A 21,294-nucleotide genomic window follows, 5' to 3' on the forward strand; every position below is an offset into this window, starting at 1 on the left:
AAATACTCTCATGTCACCCCTCTCCTTCGCACCCTGCACTGGCTCCCGATAGCAGCTCGCATCAGATTCAAGACCCTGGTGCTTGCATATCAGGCAGCTAAAGGGACAACCCCTGCCTACCTGAAGGAAATGGTAACCCCCCAAACTCCAGCCCGCTCACTCCGCTCCTCCACCTCGGCTGGCCGACTGGCCCCACCACCTCTGCACAGCAGTCGTGCTGCCCGATCACGTCTCTTCACAACTCTGGCTCCCCGCTGGTGGAATGAGCTCCCCACGGCTGTCAGAACGGCAGAGTCACTACCCATCTTCCGTCGTAGACTGAAGACCCACCTCTTCAGGTTACACCTTAACTGCTCCTCCTCAGACATCTTCTGCCCTCAGCACTACGTCTCCTAAAGACGTCTGCTTTCCCCTCTACTGTGTCCCTAAGAACTTCTATCGCCCCCTTGTACTGTTTCTCTGTTCCTCCAGTATTTAAATTATAAAAAAAATCAATGGCCCCGGGCCTGAGCTAGATTACTCTTCCTGCCACGAATGGTGGACTGATGAGTCACATGCTTAGTATTCAAATGTATTGATTGTAAGTCGCTTTGGAATAAGGCGTCTGCTAAATGCCAAAAATGTAAAAAATGTAAATATTCTAATAATCATTCCCAAGGGTCAAAGTCGATTTTAAACATTAGGACCTTTAACATTATTGACCATTCAAATAAACGCAAACTAACGGACAGAACTAATGTCGGTTCTGTAGCACTATGTGTTGTTGTTTTTACATTAATCATTCACAGAAAAAGAATATACACAATACACAGCATAATATTAATATAGTTCAGTAATTATTATATTATTACTGTGGAACGGGACGAGACTCTGACGTCATTCAACTGCGCGCGTCATTCAACTTGTGTTTCCAGTTGGGCTACTTGTTTTTAGCCTAGCCTAGCCTTGTGAGGGCTCTCTGTGAACATGTCAGTGTTTACATCTCCTGGTGGAGGAGAAAGACAGTGCAAGTTTCAGTTGAAGCTGTGTATGTGTATGTGTATGTGTATGTGTATGTGTGTGTGTGTGTGTGTGTGTGTGTGTGTGTGTGTGTGTGTGTGTGCTTGTGTGTGTGAGGGAGAGGTGTATCATGGGGTGAACAGTCAGACACACTGCCAGTGTATCAGGAGGTTGTTCCAGTACGGGGCAGCTGTGTGTCATCCCAACTTGTTTTCTCATTTAGTTTCCGAGATAATTTTTTTTTTTTAAAGTTGCTGTCGACGTGCGGGACTTCGGGAGATATATTCATGTCACGTTTCACGAAGATAAGAAGTGTGTCGCCAATGACAACCACCGCTGCGACTGAGGGGTGTAGTGGGGTTGGTGTGCTGGGAGCTGACACCTACCCCGACGGAGGAGGAACATAGCTCCCATTCATAGTTATTAACACTAGAACAGACGTGCCTTTTTAACCTACTATAAGAGCCGTGACCATAGTCTTTATAATGGGAAGCTGCTATTTACACACAACGACCACTAGTTGGTCGCCTTGTAAATTAGCCTGCCTCCTACTCAGAAAAACTGCAAAATAGCTTTATATTAGCTTATCCTGAAGTGATTTTGAAAATGTAAGGATACTGGGTGGTAGAACGCACATATCTAGGAAAAGTAATGAAAGGAGGGTTCTGAAATTTGATTGAGTGAAAAAAAGATATATTTTAAATTACCCGACTCAGGGTCAAATGACCCCACCCATGGCTGTTCTAGTGTTAAACAACAGACTGTCATGTACAGTCCCAAACACAGTTTAATGATGTCATCAGCCATGGGCATATCTACGCTGGGATGAAGCTTACTGGTCCCTGCGGTTCCAGTTCCACCTCATGCTTTGTCACAGACTCACATATGCTGACAATGCCCTCTAACCTATTTGCGGACAATTTCAGATCAGATTAGATTAGATTAGATTCAACCTTTCTTTTCATTGCCATGGTCAGCGCCCCTGGAGCAGTTAGGGCTTAAGTGCCTTGCTCAAGGGCACAACGGCAGCGGTAGGCACCTTAGATATGATGTCAGCGACCCCTCCAGTCACCAGCTCACATGGAGCTCCCTCCTGAGCCAGCCTCTCTGACCTCTAGGCTACCTGCCTTCCCATTGCCTTTACAATCCAATCCAAAGACAACCTGTAATTGTTGCAGCAAACCCGCCGGCAAAAACCTTTTGGTTGCCGAAAGCTCTACAGTAACGATACAGAACCTCAACGCTGGCCAATAGGGTGGGCCAATCTTTATTTCCACGACTTTCCTGCAACTTCTCCTTATCCTAAACCGGAGTCGAGCACTTTTTTTCCTTGTCGGACGGAAAATGGCAGATGGGCTAATTTAGCCCATAAGGGTTGTTTGTTTGTTGGCGGTACGTGGGGGATGGACCTGTAGGGGGTCCGCAACCTGTTCTTTAGGGTTCTCACATGGTACTGACACCCGCTGTGGGGCCATCTGAGCTCACACACACACACACACACACACACACACACACACACACGCTTCACACAACTTCAAACAGGTTGACCAAATCCCTGTAGGAGTCATTGTTAACTGTGTGAGTGGGTTAAGTCCTGCTGCTGACAGCTTTCAGTGTGTCTCTCTTCATTCAATACTGAAACACACACACACACACGTTTGTACACACAGGCATAACCTAATGGTACTGTAGGCACACACACATGCTCATACAAGTGGGCAGCACACGCGAGAAGCCACGGCGTTCTAACCTCTCTCTCTCTCTCTCTCTCTCTCTCTCTCTCTCTCTCTCTCTCTCTCTCTCTCTCTCTCTCTCTCTCTCTCTCTCTCTCTCTCTCTCTCTCTCTCTCTCAGTCATGTGTGCCCTCATGCGCCCCCCCCTAGGCCCCAGTGTGTATTCTTTAACTCCCACAGACACTGGGAAACAGTAATCCTCCCTGTGTTCACCATGAGCCGACACCAGAATGTGGAGGTTTTACATCCATGATGTAAAAAGCACCCACATACTTGGTGCTCTGCCTCAGGCTTTCACACGGGATACGAACACCACAGTCATGTGGTCTAACCTCTCTCTCTCTCTAGCTCTCTCTCTCTCCCCCCCTCTCTCCCTATATCTCTCCCCTTCTCTCCCTTCTCTCTCTCTCTCTCTCCCCCTCTCTCCCTCTCCCTCCCTCCCTCCCTCTCTTTGTCCAGAGGTAAATCAGATCTGGGGCTGTCCTCTGGGACTTTGTTCCTGGAGCGTCTTTCCCCCGCGGCCCGTCTCAGGCTTGTCAGCACTGTTGTACTTGTGCATAAAAGACCCGTTATTACAATCAAACATGCATACTGAAGAGGGCCCGTATATGGCCTCTATCTCTGGACTCCCTCTGGACTGCTCACACACACACACACACACACACACACACACACACACACACAGGCAGGTGCACAGACACACATGCACGCGCACACACACACACACACACACAGACACATATTGCGTACGCACACATATGCGTTGCAGGCACACACACACACACACACACACACACACACACACACACACACACACAGCCGACCACAAAGAGCCCCTCTCCTCATCTTAAACACAATGATTGGATAACACTGTTGATAGGTCAGCCATAAAATTGAACTCTTGAGTGTCCGGGGCAGTTTATTTCAAATGAAACAAATTAAACTCATTTCCAGACGCTCGCTCCCTGTGAAGAAACCCGGAAAGCACTAATCCCCCACAGGCGCGAAGGCAGAGCCACGGAGTGTATTGGCAAGGCGCCTCAATGGGGCCGGATTTGCCACTGTGTTAAGCTCCCAAGGCCCGCTCCTTGTTCTTATCAGTAAGCAGGGGAAGGGATTTGGGGATAAGTGAATTCTGGAGAGAGGAAAAAGGAGAGGGAAAAAAATCACACACAAAAAAAGCAGCAACACTATCCTCGTCTAGTGCCTTCTCGGGGGGGTTAGAGTCGGGGCGTTGGCCCCCCGGTGGGAAAATGGGAGGGGGGGGTTGAAGAATGAGAGTACAAGACAGTGGTGGTTGTGTTTTGCTGAGAAAACATTTTTTGTCTAGTCGCTGCAGTATATCACAGCACCACACTTCTTACACACACCACTGCCGCGTGTCTCTCTCTCTTTTCCTGCAATCCCTCTCTACTTTCTACTTTCCTTCCCATCTCCGTCCCCAGTGCCCCTCCCTCCCTCCGGGGGACAGCAGCGTTAACTAGTTGAGCTCCGTGAGAGCCGTGCTTGACAGCTCCTCCTCTGTTCTAGCTCAAGACCATCAGAGACAGATATTTCGATCTGAGCTGTTCTGATCTCCGATAGGTAGTTGTAGAATCTGAACCCCGCGTTGATGGAACGGAGCCTACCGAGACTGCGGCACTGAGGCTGGGCCAGCGCTGATGCCACATCTCCGTAGCCGTACTGTGGAAAAAAACAACTGGTGAACTGGTGAAGTTGAAGCTAGAGCAGGCTCTGAAACCACACTGCAGGAACAGAGCTTCGCCAGCACTCTGACACTGAGCCGTGCAGGAGCCTCTGTCCCTGTATGCGCTACATGCTCCAGCCCGTTCACTCCTCAGTCTAGGTTTAGAAGATGGTGATGGAAGTAGATTGTTCCTTCTATCATAGAGACTGCCAATGGCCCCGGGCCTGAGCTAGATTATTTCTCCTGCTACGACTGGTGGATTGATGATTCACTTGCTTAGTCAAATGTATCGAGTGTAAGTCGCTTTGGAATAAGGCGTCTGCTAAATGGCAAAAATGTAAATGTAAACATGCTTGTCGTTCCTCTTTAACACAGCTCTAATGATGATAACCTGTCGACCCAGTCATTAGAACAAAGCGTGGCAGGAATAGAACCTGCGTTTGATTGAGCGGGTGAGTAATGACATCTAACAAAGCTGGGTTGAAGCCGTGTTACCAGAATTGACACACGCTCGCTATGTGCGTCACTTCGCTCTCTGAGACGAACGTCAAGACCCACTAACGTCTGTCTCCTCCTCAGACTGACGGGTCTGTCGTCATGGAGGAGGGGTCTTTGTACCCGGGGGACAGGAATAGAACCTGACAGACAACACATGTCCGCTAGCAACTGTTGCTAGGTTCTCAACTAACTTGTAGCCTATATAAGGTGCAACAGTTATGATCAGTTGGAACTTTTATTGTAATTGGATGTTCAATCATTGTAAAGTTAGGAGTTCATATTTAGTTATCATCTTGAGCAGGTGGAATTTTGGAATTTTTAATTAAAAGATAGTCCAATATGTTTTATATCATCAAGCACTCATAACCCGCTTCACCATTGTAACGCTTTAATGAAAGAGGAAAGAGGGGAATTAGCAAAGAATCATAAATCACTCACGGTTGGAAAACACAAAGCATGTTGGGAAATATGCAAATTAGCAACAGAGGGCAGCACATCGTGTGGATGTTCCTGTGAAGTGAACAAGCCAGTGTTACCTCCGGCTCTTTAATTAGAATAAGTACTACTACTGATCAATAACCATCGAGTTCCTAAAAGAAAGTTTGAGATAATTAGGGTGAAAAGAGAAGGAAGGAGGCATGTGGAGGCAGCAGTCACCACCTTTCACTGTCCTGGTGGAACGAGCTGCCCACCGCTGTCAGGAGGACAGAGTCACTACCTATCTTCCTAACTACCGCCATAGATTGAAGAACCATCTCTTCAGGCTACATCTTAGCAACTGCCAATGGCCCCTGGTTTTTGCATAGATTACTTTTTCTTATGATGACAGATGGGTAGATGATTCACTTACTTAGACAAATGTTGTAAGTCGCTTTGTATAAAGGCGTAGAAAAATCTAAACGCACAAAAATGTAATTGTCATGGTAAATGGATCACAGGCTCACACTGCTGCTCTCACGGTTTGAGCTGGCGCACGCAAAGCATGCTGGGAAAACAGGCAAATTACGTTTTACTTCTACGGGGACGTATTGTACGGAGCCAGTCATTTGAGCAGGCCTATTATATACATATTCTGCAACCGCTGAATTCTCCTACCCCTTTTTACTTGGCGCCAACGGTTGTTGTGACACGACACACACTAGTAATGTCACCCTAGACGACGCTGGGTACCCAAGCGCCTCAGGGCTCATTAGAACCCTCCTCCTCCTCCCCTCAGATGAGCACCCCGTCCCCGGGCCCTGCCTCTCTCTGAGCCCCCAGCACCACTGGCGCCCACTTTTTAATTAGCCATCAGTGAATTATTGATGCGGCGGGGAGCGGGGCTATGCTAATGTTTGACCCCCCCCCTAGCTGTGGTGGGGGTCAGAGGCGGCAGTGGCTCACTGAGAACCAAGCCCTCCCCCCTGCCGCCTGGCCCCTTCCTGCGCTGTAATTACCCACTTGGGTGGTGTGCGGCCTTCCGGTGGTTTCCACTCTGGGGTTTTTTAAATACGGGGGTCCGCTCGGGCCCTGTGTAGCGCGGGTAGGTTTAATGACATATTAAAGCCACGTGCGAGAGGCGTTTAGAGTGTTAGGGACCGCCGTTCTCGTCGGCCGCTTCCGTTGGACAGGGTCTCACACACACTCTCACACACACTCTCACGCTGGATCTGGAGCTTGTACGCCGTTGCGCCAAATGGCTGAGGAGATGAACAGCAGGGCGGAGGGTGACGACTGTCTGGTTGGGTGTTTTTAGGATTTTTTTCTGAAACCCACTTCAACCCCTCAGGATCTCAGTCAGAACCAAGGGGGATGGGTGGTGGGGGAGGGATTGGGGGGGCTGTTGGGAGGTAGTGTGGCCCTCCGATAGAGCTCTGCCAGACCGGTCACAGCACTCTGGAGGCTGTGTGTATAGAGAGAGTGTGATCCTTGATCAGGTGGCCAAAGCACTCACTCTGGGCACATCTGGCACAGTCAGATGGCACTAAAAGTGCCTTTGCCCCCCCCCCCTCTCTCTCTCTCTCTTCTCCTGTCCAAAGGCTGGAGAGAGAACTAGAGATAGTTGTTGTTGTTGTTTTTTAATTTCCTTCCACACCTCTCCACTGAGGGAGAAGGAGAGAAGTGACTCACACGAATCACTGCCCCACGCCGCCCCCACCATCACACCCACACACGCGCCATCTTGGCTGTGAGAGAGAGGGAGGAAGGAGGCAGACAGAGGGCGGGAGGAGAGAGAGGGCGATAGAAGAGGGAGACTTAATGATAATGGTTATGCATGCACAGTAAACTTTGTTTAGGGAGTCGCACCAGGCGAGGTGAAAGAGGCAGCCATTTAAGAAGTGTGTGCGTCATTTCTCTCTCTCTCTCTCTCTCTCTCTCTCTCTCTCTCTCTCTCTCTCTCTCTCTCTCTCTCTCTCTCTCTCTCTCTCTCTCTCTCTCTCTCTCCTCTGAATCAACACGTCAGACCTCTCCGGGCCTGGGTTAGATTTCCCTCAGCTCACCTCCTTGACATAACGTTGAACAAATGCATTATTCATTCACTGGTGTAAGAAATGAGGTAATTATACATTTATCTCCCAAATAATACCGGGTCTCTGTTCTCGTGACCTTGCCATAAGATTTATGCCATTCCTGGACGAGCCCTGAATGGCTATGGCGAGAGGAAATGTATTCTCAGAAGAAAGAAGAAAAAAAAAGTGTGGAGAAATTGATTTTTTTCTTCTTTTCTTTTATGGGTTTGGGATGTCATGGGGTTTTTAAGAGGTCCGGTGATTAATTGTAAAGTTTATAACTTTATTCGAGGCCTTTCAGAGGGTAAAGGACAGTCTAACTCCAAATTCAATACCCATTCGTGGCGACAAAACTGAGCCACGGAGTGGAGGCCAACAAAATACTTTCGGAAAACAAATGGTTCTTAAGCTTTTCATCTGTGTCATCATGTGCCATTTTATTGCCAGATTTTAAAGGTTTTCTTCCACCTACTCTCTCCACTCCTATTTATCTCCACCTTTAACCAAATCCTCCTCCTCTACCACTCCATCTCTGTCTCCTTCCCCTCTTTCTCTGCCTCCTCTACCCTCTTCACTTCATCATGTCAACTTCCCCCTCTTTCTCTGCCTCCTCTACCCTCTTCACTTTGTCTTCATCCACCACATCCTCTTCCCACTCACCTCACCCCCCCCCCCCCCCCCCACACACACACACACACACTTAACTTTCACCTCCTCTTCATACCACTCTCTCTATCCTCTACTTTCCACTTTCCTCCTCCTCATCCTCCTCCTCTCCTTCCTCCTCCTCCTTCCTCCTCATCCTCCTTCCTCCTCCTCTGTTCCCCAGGCCATCATGGCCCAGCTGCCTCAGGAGGAGAAGGCTAAGATAGCAGAGCAGGTGGAGAGCTTCCGTCAGGAGAAGTGTAAGCTGGACGCTGAGGTGGCCAAGTGGGACGACAACGGCAACGACATCATCGTCCTGGCCAAGCAGATGTGCATGATCATGATGGAGATGACAGACTTCACCAGGTGAGCCAGGCAGAGGTGCATGATCATGATGGAGATGACAGACTTCACCAGGTTAGCCAGGCATGGGTGCATGGTCATGATGGAGATGACAGACTTCACCAGGTGAGCCAGGCATGGGTGCATGATCATGATGGAGTTGACATACTTTACCAGGTGAGCCAGGCATGGGTGCATGGTCATGATGGAGATGACAGACTTCACCAGGTGAGCCAGGCAGAGGTGCATGGTCATGATGGAGATGACAGACTTCACCAGGTGAGCCAGGCATGGGTGCATGGTCATGATGGAGATGACAGACTTCACCAGGTGAGCCAGGCAGAGGTGCATGGTCATGATGGAGATGACAGACTTCACCAGGTGAGCCCGGCAGAGGTGTATGGTTATGATGGAGATGACACACTTCACCAGGTGAGCCAGGCAGAGGTGCATGGTCATGATGGAGATGACAGACTTCACCAGGTGAGCCAGGCAGAGGTGTATGGTCATGATGGAGATGACAGACTTCACCAGGTGAGCCAGGGAGCTCTCTGCCCTGACCTTAACGTTCTTAACGATGATCTGTTCACTGGTTAACACTAGAACAGCCGTGTCTATGTTACCTACTATAAGAGCCGCCTCGGGGGTCAAATGACCATAGTCTTTACAATGGGAATCTGCTACTTACACACAAAGACCACTAGTTGGCGCGTCTTGTATATTAGCCTGTCTCCTACACAGAAAAACTACAAAATAGCTTTATATTAGCTATTAGCTAAATGTATGGATACTGGGTAGTAGAACGCATATATCTAGGAAAAGTCATGAAAGTAGGGTCCTGAAATTTGATCGAGTGCAAAGATATACATTTTCTTTTACTCACAGGGTCAAGTGACCCCACCCATGGCTGTTCTAGTGTTAATCAGGGTTCCCACGGGTCCTTGAAATCCTTGAAAGTTTGTGTTGTCTCGGATCACTGCACTTGCTTTTAAGATAACTTCCCCCTGCTGTAATGTATAGATATTTTTGATACTTGTGTATTGCACTCATGTTTTATATTGTATATATCGTGTTTTGTATCGTATATACTGTGTTGTGTTCTGTGTACAGACTTGCCGCTGTTCTGCCAATTGGACAGATCGTCGTTGTAAATGAGAATTGGTTCTCAACTGACCTATCTGGTTAAATAAAGGTTAAATAAAATAAATACATTTAAAAAAAGAAATCAAGGTCTTGAACTTAACGGTTTGCAATTTCAAGATGTTGTTGAGGTCGACGCCTCTGCCCACCTGCTCAACACTCAGGTGTGATATCAGTGACTGTTGTCATGGAGAAGTTTGCATGCTACTCCCACGCTCATAATATGCAATTAAATAGCATTGTAGCATTTTAACCCTAACCCTAAATAGCACATTTTCAACTATTCTGACATTAGTAAGTAAGTAAAGCTTTATTTATATAGCGCCTTTCGTACATGAAATGCAACTCAAAGCACTTTAAATAAAGCAGATACTTTAGTCCAGAGGTTCCCAAACTTTTTTTAACCAAGGCACCCCTGAAGCTTTCCCCCTTCTCCAAGGCACCCCAACTCTACGAAGATTTTAAAAATGCCTCGGAGCTTAAACTAAAAACAATACACGATGAATTGGTTTGAAAATGTGTGTTTATATATAATACATAAGTATTGCCCCAATGAATTTTAACAAGATAATAAAAGTCATAAATGAACTGTAATGGATGGGCAAGAATGCATAGGTCAGTCAAACTATCGCTAAATTAAATACAATTGTGGCCCTCAAGGATTGTACAATATGGGAGGAGACTCAGAGGGAATTCTTCACACAAATAAAATATCAAAGGCCTGTATAATCAATCAATGGAACAATGCTTTTTTGGGGGGCTTAAAATAATGCCTTAAAATGTAATTCTCATTTCAATGCTCATTCTGAGATTATTATTTCACATCTGAACCAAACGGGTAACTCACAACTATAATAATTTAACAATAATAATCATGACAGAATTGAGAATGAAAAATTTAGAGAAATACAAAACAAAGAAATATGTTGTGCGCATTAGTGGGACACATGCGCCAGTCGCGTGCGTGTCTTGTTCTTGACGTATGCTAGAGAAGAAAAAGCCAGCTCGCACAAGTAGGAGGTTGGGAAGGGTAAAAGCACCTTGATGGCGCTCTCTGAGAGAGATGGATATTCATGTCCCACAAGCAGCCAAAACCTATCCAAACCTAGCTCACCATGTTTGAGCTTCAGTGTGCGGTCCATAATGAGCTCTGCCATTTCATCTTGAGCTTTGCTGCTCAAACTAGCGGCTGATCAATGCTGATGAGAGGGGGTTGAACGGATCCCGGAGCCAGTCGAAGTCTTCGTTCATTGGAGGGAAATAGGACTCAAATCTCTCCTCCAGCATACATAGGTGCGCAGCGATCAGATTCAAGAAAGACGCTGACTTGTGTGCTGCGTCATTGGCCGTCAACGTAAACATTTCAATGTTTTTCTTGGCCACCCCGTCTTGCCATCGTCTCAATTTGGATCGGAATCCGTTCAGTTTGTCTGTCGCTGTCAGGATATTCTCAGCCTTTATGTTGAGGTCATTAAGGTGGCTAAAAATATCTGCCAGATAAGCAAGCTTAATCCACCACGATTCATCTTCCAATTGTTCTTTGTATGGCAAGTCGTGCTCACTGACAAAAGTGATCAGTTCATCTCGGAGCTCATAGACACGGGATAACACCTTGCCCCGCGACAGCCAGCGGACCTCTGTGTGTAAGAGCCCCTCATGCTCGGACCCCATCTCATTGCACAATGTGCTGAACAGCCGTGACTTCAGCGGGCGTGATTTTACATAATTAACCATTTTCACCGCTTGGTCCAAGACTTCAGTGAGGAGTAGTTAGTTAGTAACTAGTAGGCCTAGTTAGTAAATTAATATCTTTCAAATCTGAGAAATATATCTTTTATTTGCTTATGAACTCCATTGCACATGTAATAAACAAATGTTTGGCGGCACCCCCGGACAGGTGCTGCGGCACCCACTTTGGGAACCTCTGCTTTAGTCTGTAGATGGAAGGTCCTAACGGGCCCAACTCTCTATGACCCTGACCAGAACCTACCTCCAGCCCCCTACTCCCTCTCTATGACCCTGACCACAACCTACGTCCAGCCCCCTACTCCCTCTCTATGACCCTGACCAGAACCTACGTCCAGCCCCCTACTCCCTCTCTATGACCCTGACCACAACCTACGTCCAGCCCCCTACTCCCTCTCTCTATGACCCTGACCAGAACCTACCTCCAGCCCCCTACTCCCTTGACAAATGTGTGCTGTAGATCTGAAATTATTTGCTATAAGCAAGATGGTGAAAACTCCCAAGCTAGCCAGAGGAAAAACATATATATATACTGTATATATATGTATACTTCCACCATCCAAGCCTTTAAGATCAACAGGAGTGTGGAGGGATTTGGGGCCAGGGGCGGCCATGCCTCTGCTTAATCAAGAAGCAGAGATCCACACTGGCCTTTATTTCAACAGGATTCCACAGTAAACGTAGCGACACACTGGTACCATGTTGATCCGGCTCTGTTTTATGTTGGTGTTGATGTTCAATGAAAGCCGGCTACTTTTCTACCAATCCTCTCCATCTGCTTGGTGCGACACAGCTAGCGTCTGTCCGCCCATGCGTTTGTGTGTATCAGTGTGTATATCTGTGTGTGTGTGTGTGTGTGTGTGTGTGTATAAACAAAGTAAGCATGTAGTGTTTTGTGTTTGCGCCCCCCCCAGAGGCAAAGGCCCCCTGAAGAACTCCTCAGACGTCATCAACGCTGCCAAGAAGATCGCAGAGGCCGGCTCCAGGATGGACAAGCTGGCCCGCGCCGTCGCTGACCAGGTAAGAACACCGTCTTCTTCACCTGCTGTACCTACTGTCCCTCCACATGACCCGCTAGAACCACAGAACCCTGGAGACAGGCCGCTGGCTAGCTGACGCCATTGTGACCGTGACTTTGAGCTGTTTGTCACACACACTTCTTAGTACGTTAGTAGTGTCTTCAACCCTTCAGGTGAGATACACTGTGTTATCAGTAAGTGAGTGGCTCACCGCCTCTATAATACATATATATATATATATATATATATATATATAGTGTTCTGTCAGAGTGACCTTGATGTCAGATCAGTAAAGAGAAGCAGGTTGCTGTGAGCTCGCTGGCTTCTATCTCTGATCATCGCACCACGGTTTGGAGTGTACATGTTTTTGAGACTTTTTGATGACCGAGACATAAAAAGAAGCGTGTGATGAGTGAAGCAGTCGTCGCCGGTCGCCGCTCCAAGCCAACGCACGGATGATCACACCCCTCAGCAGGGTGGCTGTCCAACACTCGATGCGTGTTTGAACATATACCAGACACATGCATCAACTTGTTATTCCCAGGCATACTCATAACACTACACTGTACCCTTACATTTCGTGAGGATATCAGAATTTGATGTCATTCGCCCATACAGTACAAAGTAGTATTTTAATTCACCTTAACAGAACATGGTTTACCATGGAGACGTGGCATATTGGGTAAATATAACCTTGTGTTTGTGCTCCAGTGTGTGTTGGCATGCAGTGTGTGGGTAGGTGAGCGTGCTGAGCAGACAGACAGGCAGCCTGGGTGTTATTGGCGTGGGCAGTGATGGGTCCAGCTGGCCCAGAGGAGGCGGTGGTGCCAAGGCGGCTGTGTGTCCCGGCGGGGCCCCCGCTGTGAGAGCAGAGACTTGTCACTCCTGGTGTAATTAGCTCTGCAGAGGTGCTGCCTTCATTATCAGATGAGCCCCCCCCCCTCCCAAAACACGCTGACAGAGAGCCTTCTCAATACCAGATCGATCAATGCTGCACCCCTGGGAAGATGAAAGGAGAGGAGGAGGCAAATTTAGGTTGGGGTGTGTGCGTGTGTGTGACTGTGTGTGTGTGTGTGTGTGTGTGTGTGTGTGTGTGTGTGTGTGTGTGTGTGTGTGTGTGTGTGTGTGTGAGTGTGTGTGTGTCAGCAGCACTCCAGGTGATCCATTATCTGCCTCCCCATTTGATTTGTGTTTAATAAGCCTTGAGAATTAGCCTGGTCCACAAAGACGTATGGATTCATTAAGACTCCCCGATCCCCTGTGTTGTCACTGTGGCTAAGCAGCTCCCGCCGTCCTGGGGTTGAAGAATATGTCTGGCATCACACTCAATCTGTTGGTTTTTCAGTCATGAGGAGCGTTAGTGCAGTGCGTGCGTGCGTGCGTGCGTGCGTGCGTGCGTGCGTGCGTGCGTGCGTGCGTGCGTGCGTGCGTGTGTGTGTGTGTGTGTGTGTGTGTGTGTGAGCGAGCATGTGTGTGTGCTTGTGTGTGTGTGTGTGAGCGAGCATGTTTGTGTGCTTGTGTGTGTGCGCTAGTGTGTGTGCTAGTGTGTGTGAGTGAGCGTGTGTGTGTGTGTGTGTGTGTGTTTGTGTGTGTGTGTGTGTGTGTGTGTGTGAGTGTGTGTGTGAGTGTGCGCGTGAGCGAGCGTGTGTGTGTGTGTGTGTGTGTGTGTGTGTATCACATTTGGGATAACAGACAACTCCCTCGGCCACCGCGTTGTTGAACCGTTGCCATGGTTCCAGCAGGATGCGTAGGAGCGGACCTGTCACATGGTAAATAACTGGCGCCGTCTGGGACTGAAGCAACAGTTGCTGTGATCAAGTGAGCAGGTGGCTTGCCATTTTTAATTCAGCTTTTAACCGATTCCTTGACTGGTGTTTGCTGAATATTCACAGCCTCCTGCAGCCTGACGCGTTCTTCTGCAACGCCACGCTTAGAAGAAAAGAACATCACCATTAATTTCAATTTCAAAACTGTGTTTTTCTTTTGATCGTATGTTCATGTGGAACAATGAAAGGCGTTGGTCATGTGAATGCAGCGTTACCCAACGTGGGGTAAACATCTCTCAGAACGCTTTGCTTTGCAGGTGGAAATGTTCAGGTGTGAACCTTCTTCCCCTGTCGTCTTCAGTAAGCGGCTTTTGGCTTGTAGAGATACAGTCATTCCTAACAATAAGTACCTTTTCATAGCACTACCGAGGACAAATAACTGTAGTGTATTTGTTTTCAGCCTCTGTTAAAGAGGACAGGTACTCTGCATTCACACGGTGTGTTGGGGAACCCTGGGGATGACAGGGGCGCTGAGGCGTGACAGGAAGATTGAAGCCTGCAGAGAGAGGAGGACAGAGAGAGTAGGACAGGCGATCTTAAGTAGCAAAGCGTGCGGATGTGGGTGGACGTCAACCCCTCTGATTCCCTGCTGTGAGTCGGGTGTGTGGGGAGGGGCGCGTGTGGAGGGGCGTGTGTGGAGGGGTGTGGCTGCCAGGTAGAACTGAATACTTTGCTGAGAGCAGCACTTGATTGTTATTACGGTATTGTTAATGATATTATGAATAAGGTTTTCAAAGGCCATCGATAGCAGCAGAAAGACGTTGGAGCAGTCGTATACAGTGATGTAATGACGTGGCTCTGTAGCCTGTGGGAAGGCAAAGCAGTTCTTAGAAGGTTCACAACTTGGGGGGGGCGGGGGGGGGATTCGGTTAAGGTCATGGTGTCTTAGGAGAATTACGGTCAAGATGGCTGGCTTTGCTAACGGTTTAATAGTAGTCTAATATAGTACTAGCCTAATATAGTAACACCACCACTAGTGTGCCCTTGAGTAAAGGCACTTAGCCCTCAGATACTCCAGGGAGACTGTCGCTGTAATCACTAATTGTATGTTTCTTTGGATAAAAGTGTCTGCAAAATGGTTAAAATGTCAATATAGTACCAGTCTACTATACTACTAGTCTAATATAGTATTAGTTGTAGCTGTCTATCAGTTCCCCACCCTGCTCTATATGAGCCCTGCCCTGGGCTTTATAGGAGGAAGAGGAATGCTTCCATTGTCCGGTTTTGGCCAAAGCCTTGACTATGAATGGCACTCAGAGGCAGCGGGTCATTCTGACACCTGAGTAGGAGAATGGTTTATTCGTTTTTTTAAATTATTTATTTGTTCTCTTTCTCCTTTCTTTCTTCTTTTCCCCTCTGGTTTCTAAGTCGGAGGTCTGCACAGTGAGCCTGTGTAGTTAAGGGCAGCTTACCAAAGTGAATACCTGCTGTGAAACTACTGTCAGATTGCTCTTGTCGGAGACCTTCCTGTTGAATACTTCTCTGCTGGCTTCATGACAACAGTTGAGCGAAGTGTCGGGTGAAGACGAAATCCCTTAGACACCGGAGCCAAACTTTCACTGTAAAAGTGTTTTGACATTTTTTATGTTCTAATATTTATTTCCTCTAAAAACACTTAAAAGAAGCACATATTTGACATTTATATTCTAATATTTATTTTCTCTGAAAACACTTTAAAGAAGCACATAATAATTCTGGACATTACATACAGTTGTGTACTTGTGCTAGATAAGCATTCCAGTTGCGTTTCCATCTCAACTGGGCCTAAATGGACAGTATAGTGACAGTATAGTGTGTTGGATGCAGCAGGTGTCCTGTGAGCTCTGGTTGGGGGGCTAGCAGGAACCAGTAAGGATCTGTTCAACAGCATTTACATTTCTGCCACTTTAAAAGTGAAATGAGTGTATAGTGTAATGAGTGTATAGTGTAATGAGTGTATGAGTGTATGAGTGTATAGTGTATAGTGTATGGGGTGGTGGGGTAGAAAATACATTAAAAGAGGAGCTGGGTTTGCCTTTTTAAGAATGCGCCACCAATATGTGGGTGACGGTTGTTCAGCTGGTTGTTTTGTTGATTTGTCCTTGCAGGGCACAGGTTCATGTTGGTTCAAGTACCTCTTAAAGTAACCTGTTACTATAAAACGTCAATGGTTTGAACTTGTTAGCTTGTAAAGCCACTGAAAAAGCAATAGGGCTGATTGATTTTCTGATGCGATGGCACTATATGTCCACTGATGCAGAACATCTTTCAAACTTAAGAATCGTCTCACGGTTCACATGAGTTCAAGCGAAGTGTCACACTGTATGGACTATTACCTGATATAAGACAACAGGGACAGTTTTTTTCTTAAAACTGTTTTATTTAACTACATTAATGCAATTCATGTTTTGTTTTTGTTTCTTTTGTTTTCGTTGTCTTCTTTTAGTAGCGTCTTGTCCTTGTCGGTCTTTATATACTGTTTCGTTTTTGTTTAGCTGTGGCAGAGCATGTGTGTTATTTACCCTTTGATCGGGGTCTTGTTTTTGTCATGCTTGTTTTTTTTGTTTTGTTTGTGTTCTCCTGGGATGTGTTTGTGTTATCGGACTGGGTGGGGGGGGGGGAAATGGTGGGGGGGGGAAATGAGTGTCAGAATTTCTAAACTTTGTATAAATGTCGTGTGATTCTATGGAGGATTTTTTTTTTTTTTTAAATGACACAATACAGTATATTTTTTTTTAAAAGACAACGGGGACAGTGGGCATCCAGGAAGGGCCTAGCCAGTGTATGGGGAGAGATGCTTCGCTAGCAATGTGGACCTGAAAGACAAGGAAGTGGCCTGTGTCTGTCTCTGCTACAGTGCACAGTCTCTCTAGTGGTGATGGTCTCTAGTGGTGATGGTCTCTCTAGTGGTGATGGTCTCTAGTGGTGATGGTCTCTAGTGGTGATGGTCTCTCTAGTGGTGATGGTCTCTCTAGTGGTGATGGTCTCTCTAGTGGTGATGGTCTCTAGTGGTGATGGTCTCTCTAGTGGTGAGGGTCTCTCTAGTGGTGATGGTCTCTAGTGGTGATGGTCTCTCTAGTGGTGATGGTCTCTCTAGTGGTGATGGTCTCTAGTGGTGATGGTCTCTCTAGTGGTGATGGTCTCTCTAGTGGTGATGGTCTCTCTAGTGGTGAGGGTCTCTCTAGTGGTGATGGTCTCTCTAGTGGTGATGGTCTCTAGTGGGGATGGTCTCTCTAGTGGTGATGGTCTCTAGTGGTGATGGTCTCTAGTGGTGATGGTCTCTAGTGGTGATGGTCTCTAGTGGTGATGGTCTCTCTAGTGGTGATGGTCTCTCTAGTGGTGATGGTCTCTCTAGTGGTGATGGTCTCTAGTGGTGATGGTCTCTCTAGTGGTGATGGTCTCTCTAGTGGTGATGGTCTCTCTAGTGGTGATGGTCTCTAGTGGTGATGGTCTCTCTAGTGGTGATGGTCTCTAGTGGTGATGGTCACTAGATGTGATGGTCTCTAGTGGTGATGGTCTCTCTAGTGGTGATGGTCTCTCTACTGGTGATGGTCTCTAGTGGTGACGATGGTCTCTCTAGTGGTGATGGTCTCTCTACTGGTGATGGTCTCTAGTGGTGATGGTCTCTCTAGTGGTGAGGGTCTCTCTAGTGGTGATGGTCTCTCTAGTGGTGATGGTCTCTAGTGGTGATGGTCTCTAGTGGTGATGGTCTCTAGTGGTGATGGTCTCTAGTGGTGATGGTCTCTCTAGTGGTGATGGTCTCTAGTGGTGATGGTCTCTCTAGTGGTGATGGTCTCTCTACTGGTGATGGTCTCTAGTGGTGATGGTCTCTAGTGGTGATGGTCTCTAGTGGTGATGGTCTCTCTAGTGGTGATGGTCTCTAGTGGTGATGGTCTCTCTAGTGGTGATGGTCTCTAGTGGTGATGGTCTCTCTAGTGGTGATGGTCTCTAGTGGTGATGGTCTCTAGTGCTGATGGTCTCTAGAGGTGATGGTCTCGCTAGTGATGATGGTCTCTCTAGTGGTGATGGTCTCTCTAGTGGTGATGGTCTCTAGTGGTGATGGTCTCTCTAGTGGTGATGGTCTCTAGTGGTGATGGTCTCTCTAGTGGTGATGGTCTCTAGTGGTGATGGTCTCTCTAGTGGTGATGGTCTCTAGTGGTGATGGTCTCTAGTGGTGATGGTCTCTCTAGTGGTGATGGTCTCTAGTGGTGATGGTCTCTCTAGTGGTGATGGTCTCTAGTGGTGATGGTCTCTCTAGTGGTGATGGTCTCTAGTGGTGATGGTCTCTCTAGTGGTGATGGTCTCTAGTGGTGATGGTCTCTCTAGTGGTGATGGTCTCTAGTGGTGATGGTCTCTAGTGGTGATGGTCTCTCTAGTGGTGATGGTCTCTAGTGGTGATGGTCTCTCTAGTGGTGATGGTCTCTCTAGTGGTGATGGTCTCTAGTGGTGATGGTCTCTCTAGTGGTGATGGTCTCTCTAGTGGTGATGGTCTCTAGTGGTGATGGTCTCTAGTGGTGATGGTCTCTAGTGGTGATGGTCTCTCTAGTGGTGATGGTCTCTCTAGTGGTGATGGTCTCTAGTGGTGATGGTCTCTAGTGGTGATGGTCTCTAGTGGTGATGGTATCTAGTGGTGATGGTCTCTCTAGTGATGATGGTCTCTCTAGTGGTGAATGTCTCTAGAGCAGTGGCGTAGCGCAAAATCCCGGGGCCCCCCCGCAAGGTGGCGGCGGGGGCCCTTTCGCAACGGAGGTAAAAAAAAAAAAGTGCGTTTTTTAGAGGCCGATGCGTTATTGACGTTGCGAAATTTCACAATATGCACTCTACATTATAAATGCTTGACTTAGCAAAAGGTACAAACAAGTGAGAGCAATAACTAAAACCAAATGGTAGACTACATCAGTAGAATGTATTATAAGTAGAAAAGTACAAGCTTTATTTCTTTTAACAAAGTGTGGTGTGCACAGCAGCGCGATATCTGTAAACATATAAGCTGTAGACTCTCCGCTAAGGGTTGCCAGATGGGATTGAGAATTTCCAACCTAACCAATCTAAAAACTGCTAAATCCACCAAAAACCAGCCCATCTGGCAACCCTGTCTCCGCTGCATCAGAGTCTACTTGTTGCGTAAAATTGGCCAGGGTTTGTCAAATCCTTTGTTGGACATCTCGTTTCTTAAGTCCTGGTATATTGTGGCATTTCTTTACTTTTTGCCATCTGGTCTAGGAATACCCAGGGAGACGCAGACAGCAGAAGTAGAATAGAATAGTAGAATAGAAAAAGAAGCAGCTATATATAGCCTAACCATGCTGAATTATGATGCACTGACAGCCTGTGACTGTGAACCTGGCCGGACCCTGCCCTTCTGCCTGAGTTTGAGTATGATGCTGCCCAAATAAATGTTATTGTTTAGTGCTGTACGCTTTCGTGGTATTATATTGTGTGAATTATCATCTGTATGTTGTTTTTCTTTCACTCCGAATGTCCGAATAGAGAATCTACCACCACCTAAAGAATGCTTATTGTACTTTGTATTGTATTTTCGCTTGCTCATTTTCCTTGTGTCTCGCTGCCTACGTGTGACGTCAAAGTCATGTTGCTATTGGATACGGCTAACTATGTATATCTTTTTTAATATAGGCCTATATATTAAAATTAAGCTTGACACAATGAAGGGCCACTTATTTTCTTTGTTTCATATTTTTTTAAATTATTAAAAAAAAAAATTAAAAAAAAAAAGATCCAATTTTAGGGGGCCCCCTAGTGGCTGGGGCCCCCCCGCGGTGCGTCGCTTGCGGGCCCGTCCGCTACGCCACTGCTCTAGAGGTGATGGTCTCTCTAGTGGTGATGGTCTCTAGTGGTGATGGTCTCTAGTGATGATGGTCTCTAGTGGTGATGGCCTCTCTAGTGGTGATGGTCTCTAGTGGTGATGGTCTCTCTAGTGGTGATGGTCTCTAGTGGTGATGGCCTCTCTAGTGGTGATGGTCTCTAGTGGTGATGGTCTCTCTAGTGGTGATGGTCTCTAGTGGTGATGGTCTCTAGTGGTGATGGTCTCTAGAGGTGATGGTCTCTAGTGGTGATGGTCTCTCTAGTGGTGATGGTCTCTAGTGGTGATGGTCTCTCTAGTGGTGATGGTCACTAGATGTGATGGTCTCTAGTGGTGATGGTCTCTCTAGTGGTGATGGTCTCTAGTGGTGATGGTCTCTAGAGGTGATGGTATCTAGTGGTGATGGTCTCTAGTGGTGATGGTCTCTCTAGTGGTGATGGTCTCTAATGGTGATGGTCTCTAGTGGTGATGGTCTCTCTACTGGTGATGGTCTCTAGTGGTGATGGTCTCTCTAGTGGTGATGGTCTCTAGTGGTGATGGTCTCTCTACTGGTGATGGTCTCTAGAGGTGATGGTCTAGTGGTGATGGTCTCTCTAGTGGTGATGGTCTCTCTAGTGGTGATGGTCTCTCTAGTGGTGATGGTCTCTAGTGGTGATGGTCTCTCTAGTGGTGATGGTCTCTCTAGTGGTGATGGTCTCTAGTGGTGATGGTCTCTAGTGGTGATGGTCTCTCTAGTGGTGATGGTCTCTAGTGATGATGGTCTCTCTAGTGGTGATGGTCTCTCTAGTGGTGATGGTCTCTAGTGGTGATGGTCTCTAGTGGTGATGGTCTCTAGTGGTGATGGTCTCTCTAGTGGTGATGGTCACTAGATGTGATGGTCTCTAGTGGTGATGGTCTCTCTAGTGGTGATGGTCTCTAGTGGTGATGGTCTCTCTAGTGGTGATGGTCTCTAGTGGTGATGGTCTCTAGTGGTGATGGTCTCTCTAGTGGTGATGGTCTCTCTAGTGGTGATGGTCTCTAGTGGTGATGGTCTCTAGTGGTGATGGTCTCTCTAGTGGTGATGGTCTCTAGTGGTGATGGTCTCTCTTAATATGTATTTTATTATGTTTCATAACAGCTATGTTCACTGCTTGTCTCTGTGTGTTTCTAGTGCCCAGACTCGGCCTGTAAGCAGGACCTGCTGGCCTACTTGCAGAGAATCGCCCTGTACTGCCACCAGCTCAACATCTGCAGCAAGGTCAAGGCCGAGGTCCAGAACCTGGGAGGAGAACTCATCGTCTCTGGGGTATGTGTCAACACACCCACCGTACAGTTTACACTATTACATTTACACTATTGAGATGCACCCAAACTCGTCTCCTAATTGA

At 47.2% G+C, this 21,294-nt stretch overlaps 1 protein-coding gene across 1 annotated transcript in view; it reads left to right on the plus strand.

Annotated features, from left to right (window-relative positions):
• ctnna2 (catenin (cadherin-associated protein), alpha 2) overlaps positions 1-21,294 on the plus strand; it is a gene marked incomplete at its 3' end in the record, with an annotated part of 44,388 nt that overhangs the window by 21,132 nt on the left and 1,962 nt on the right. Inside the window, exons 6-8 of the mRNA XM_080533924.1 lie at positions 8,236-8,417; positions 12,194-12,299; positions 21,078-21,212. Of these exons, the coding sequence (XP_080390050.1) occupies positions 8,236-8,417; positions 12,194-12,299; positions 21,078-21,212 (423 nt within the window). The remainder of the gene's footprint in view (positions 1-8,235; positions 8,418-12,193; positions 12,300-21,077; positions 21,213-21,294) is intronic.

This window comes from Nansenia antarctica (assembly GCF_963989245.1).
Source record: "Nansenia antarctica genome assembly, chromosome: 6".
NCBI lineage: Eukaryota > Metazoa > Chordata > Actinopteri > Argentiniformes > Microstomatidae > Nansenia > Nansenia antarctica.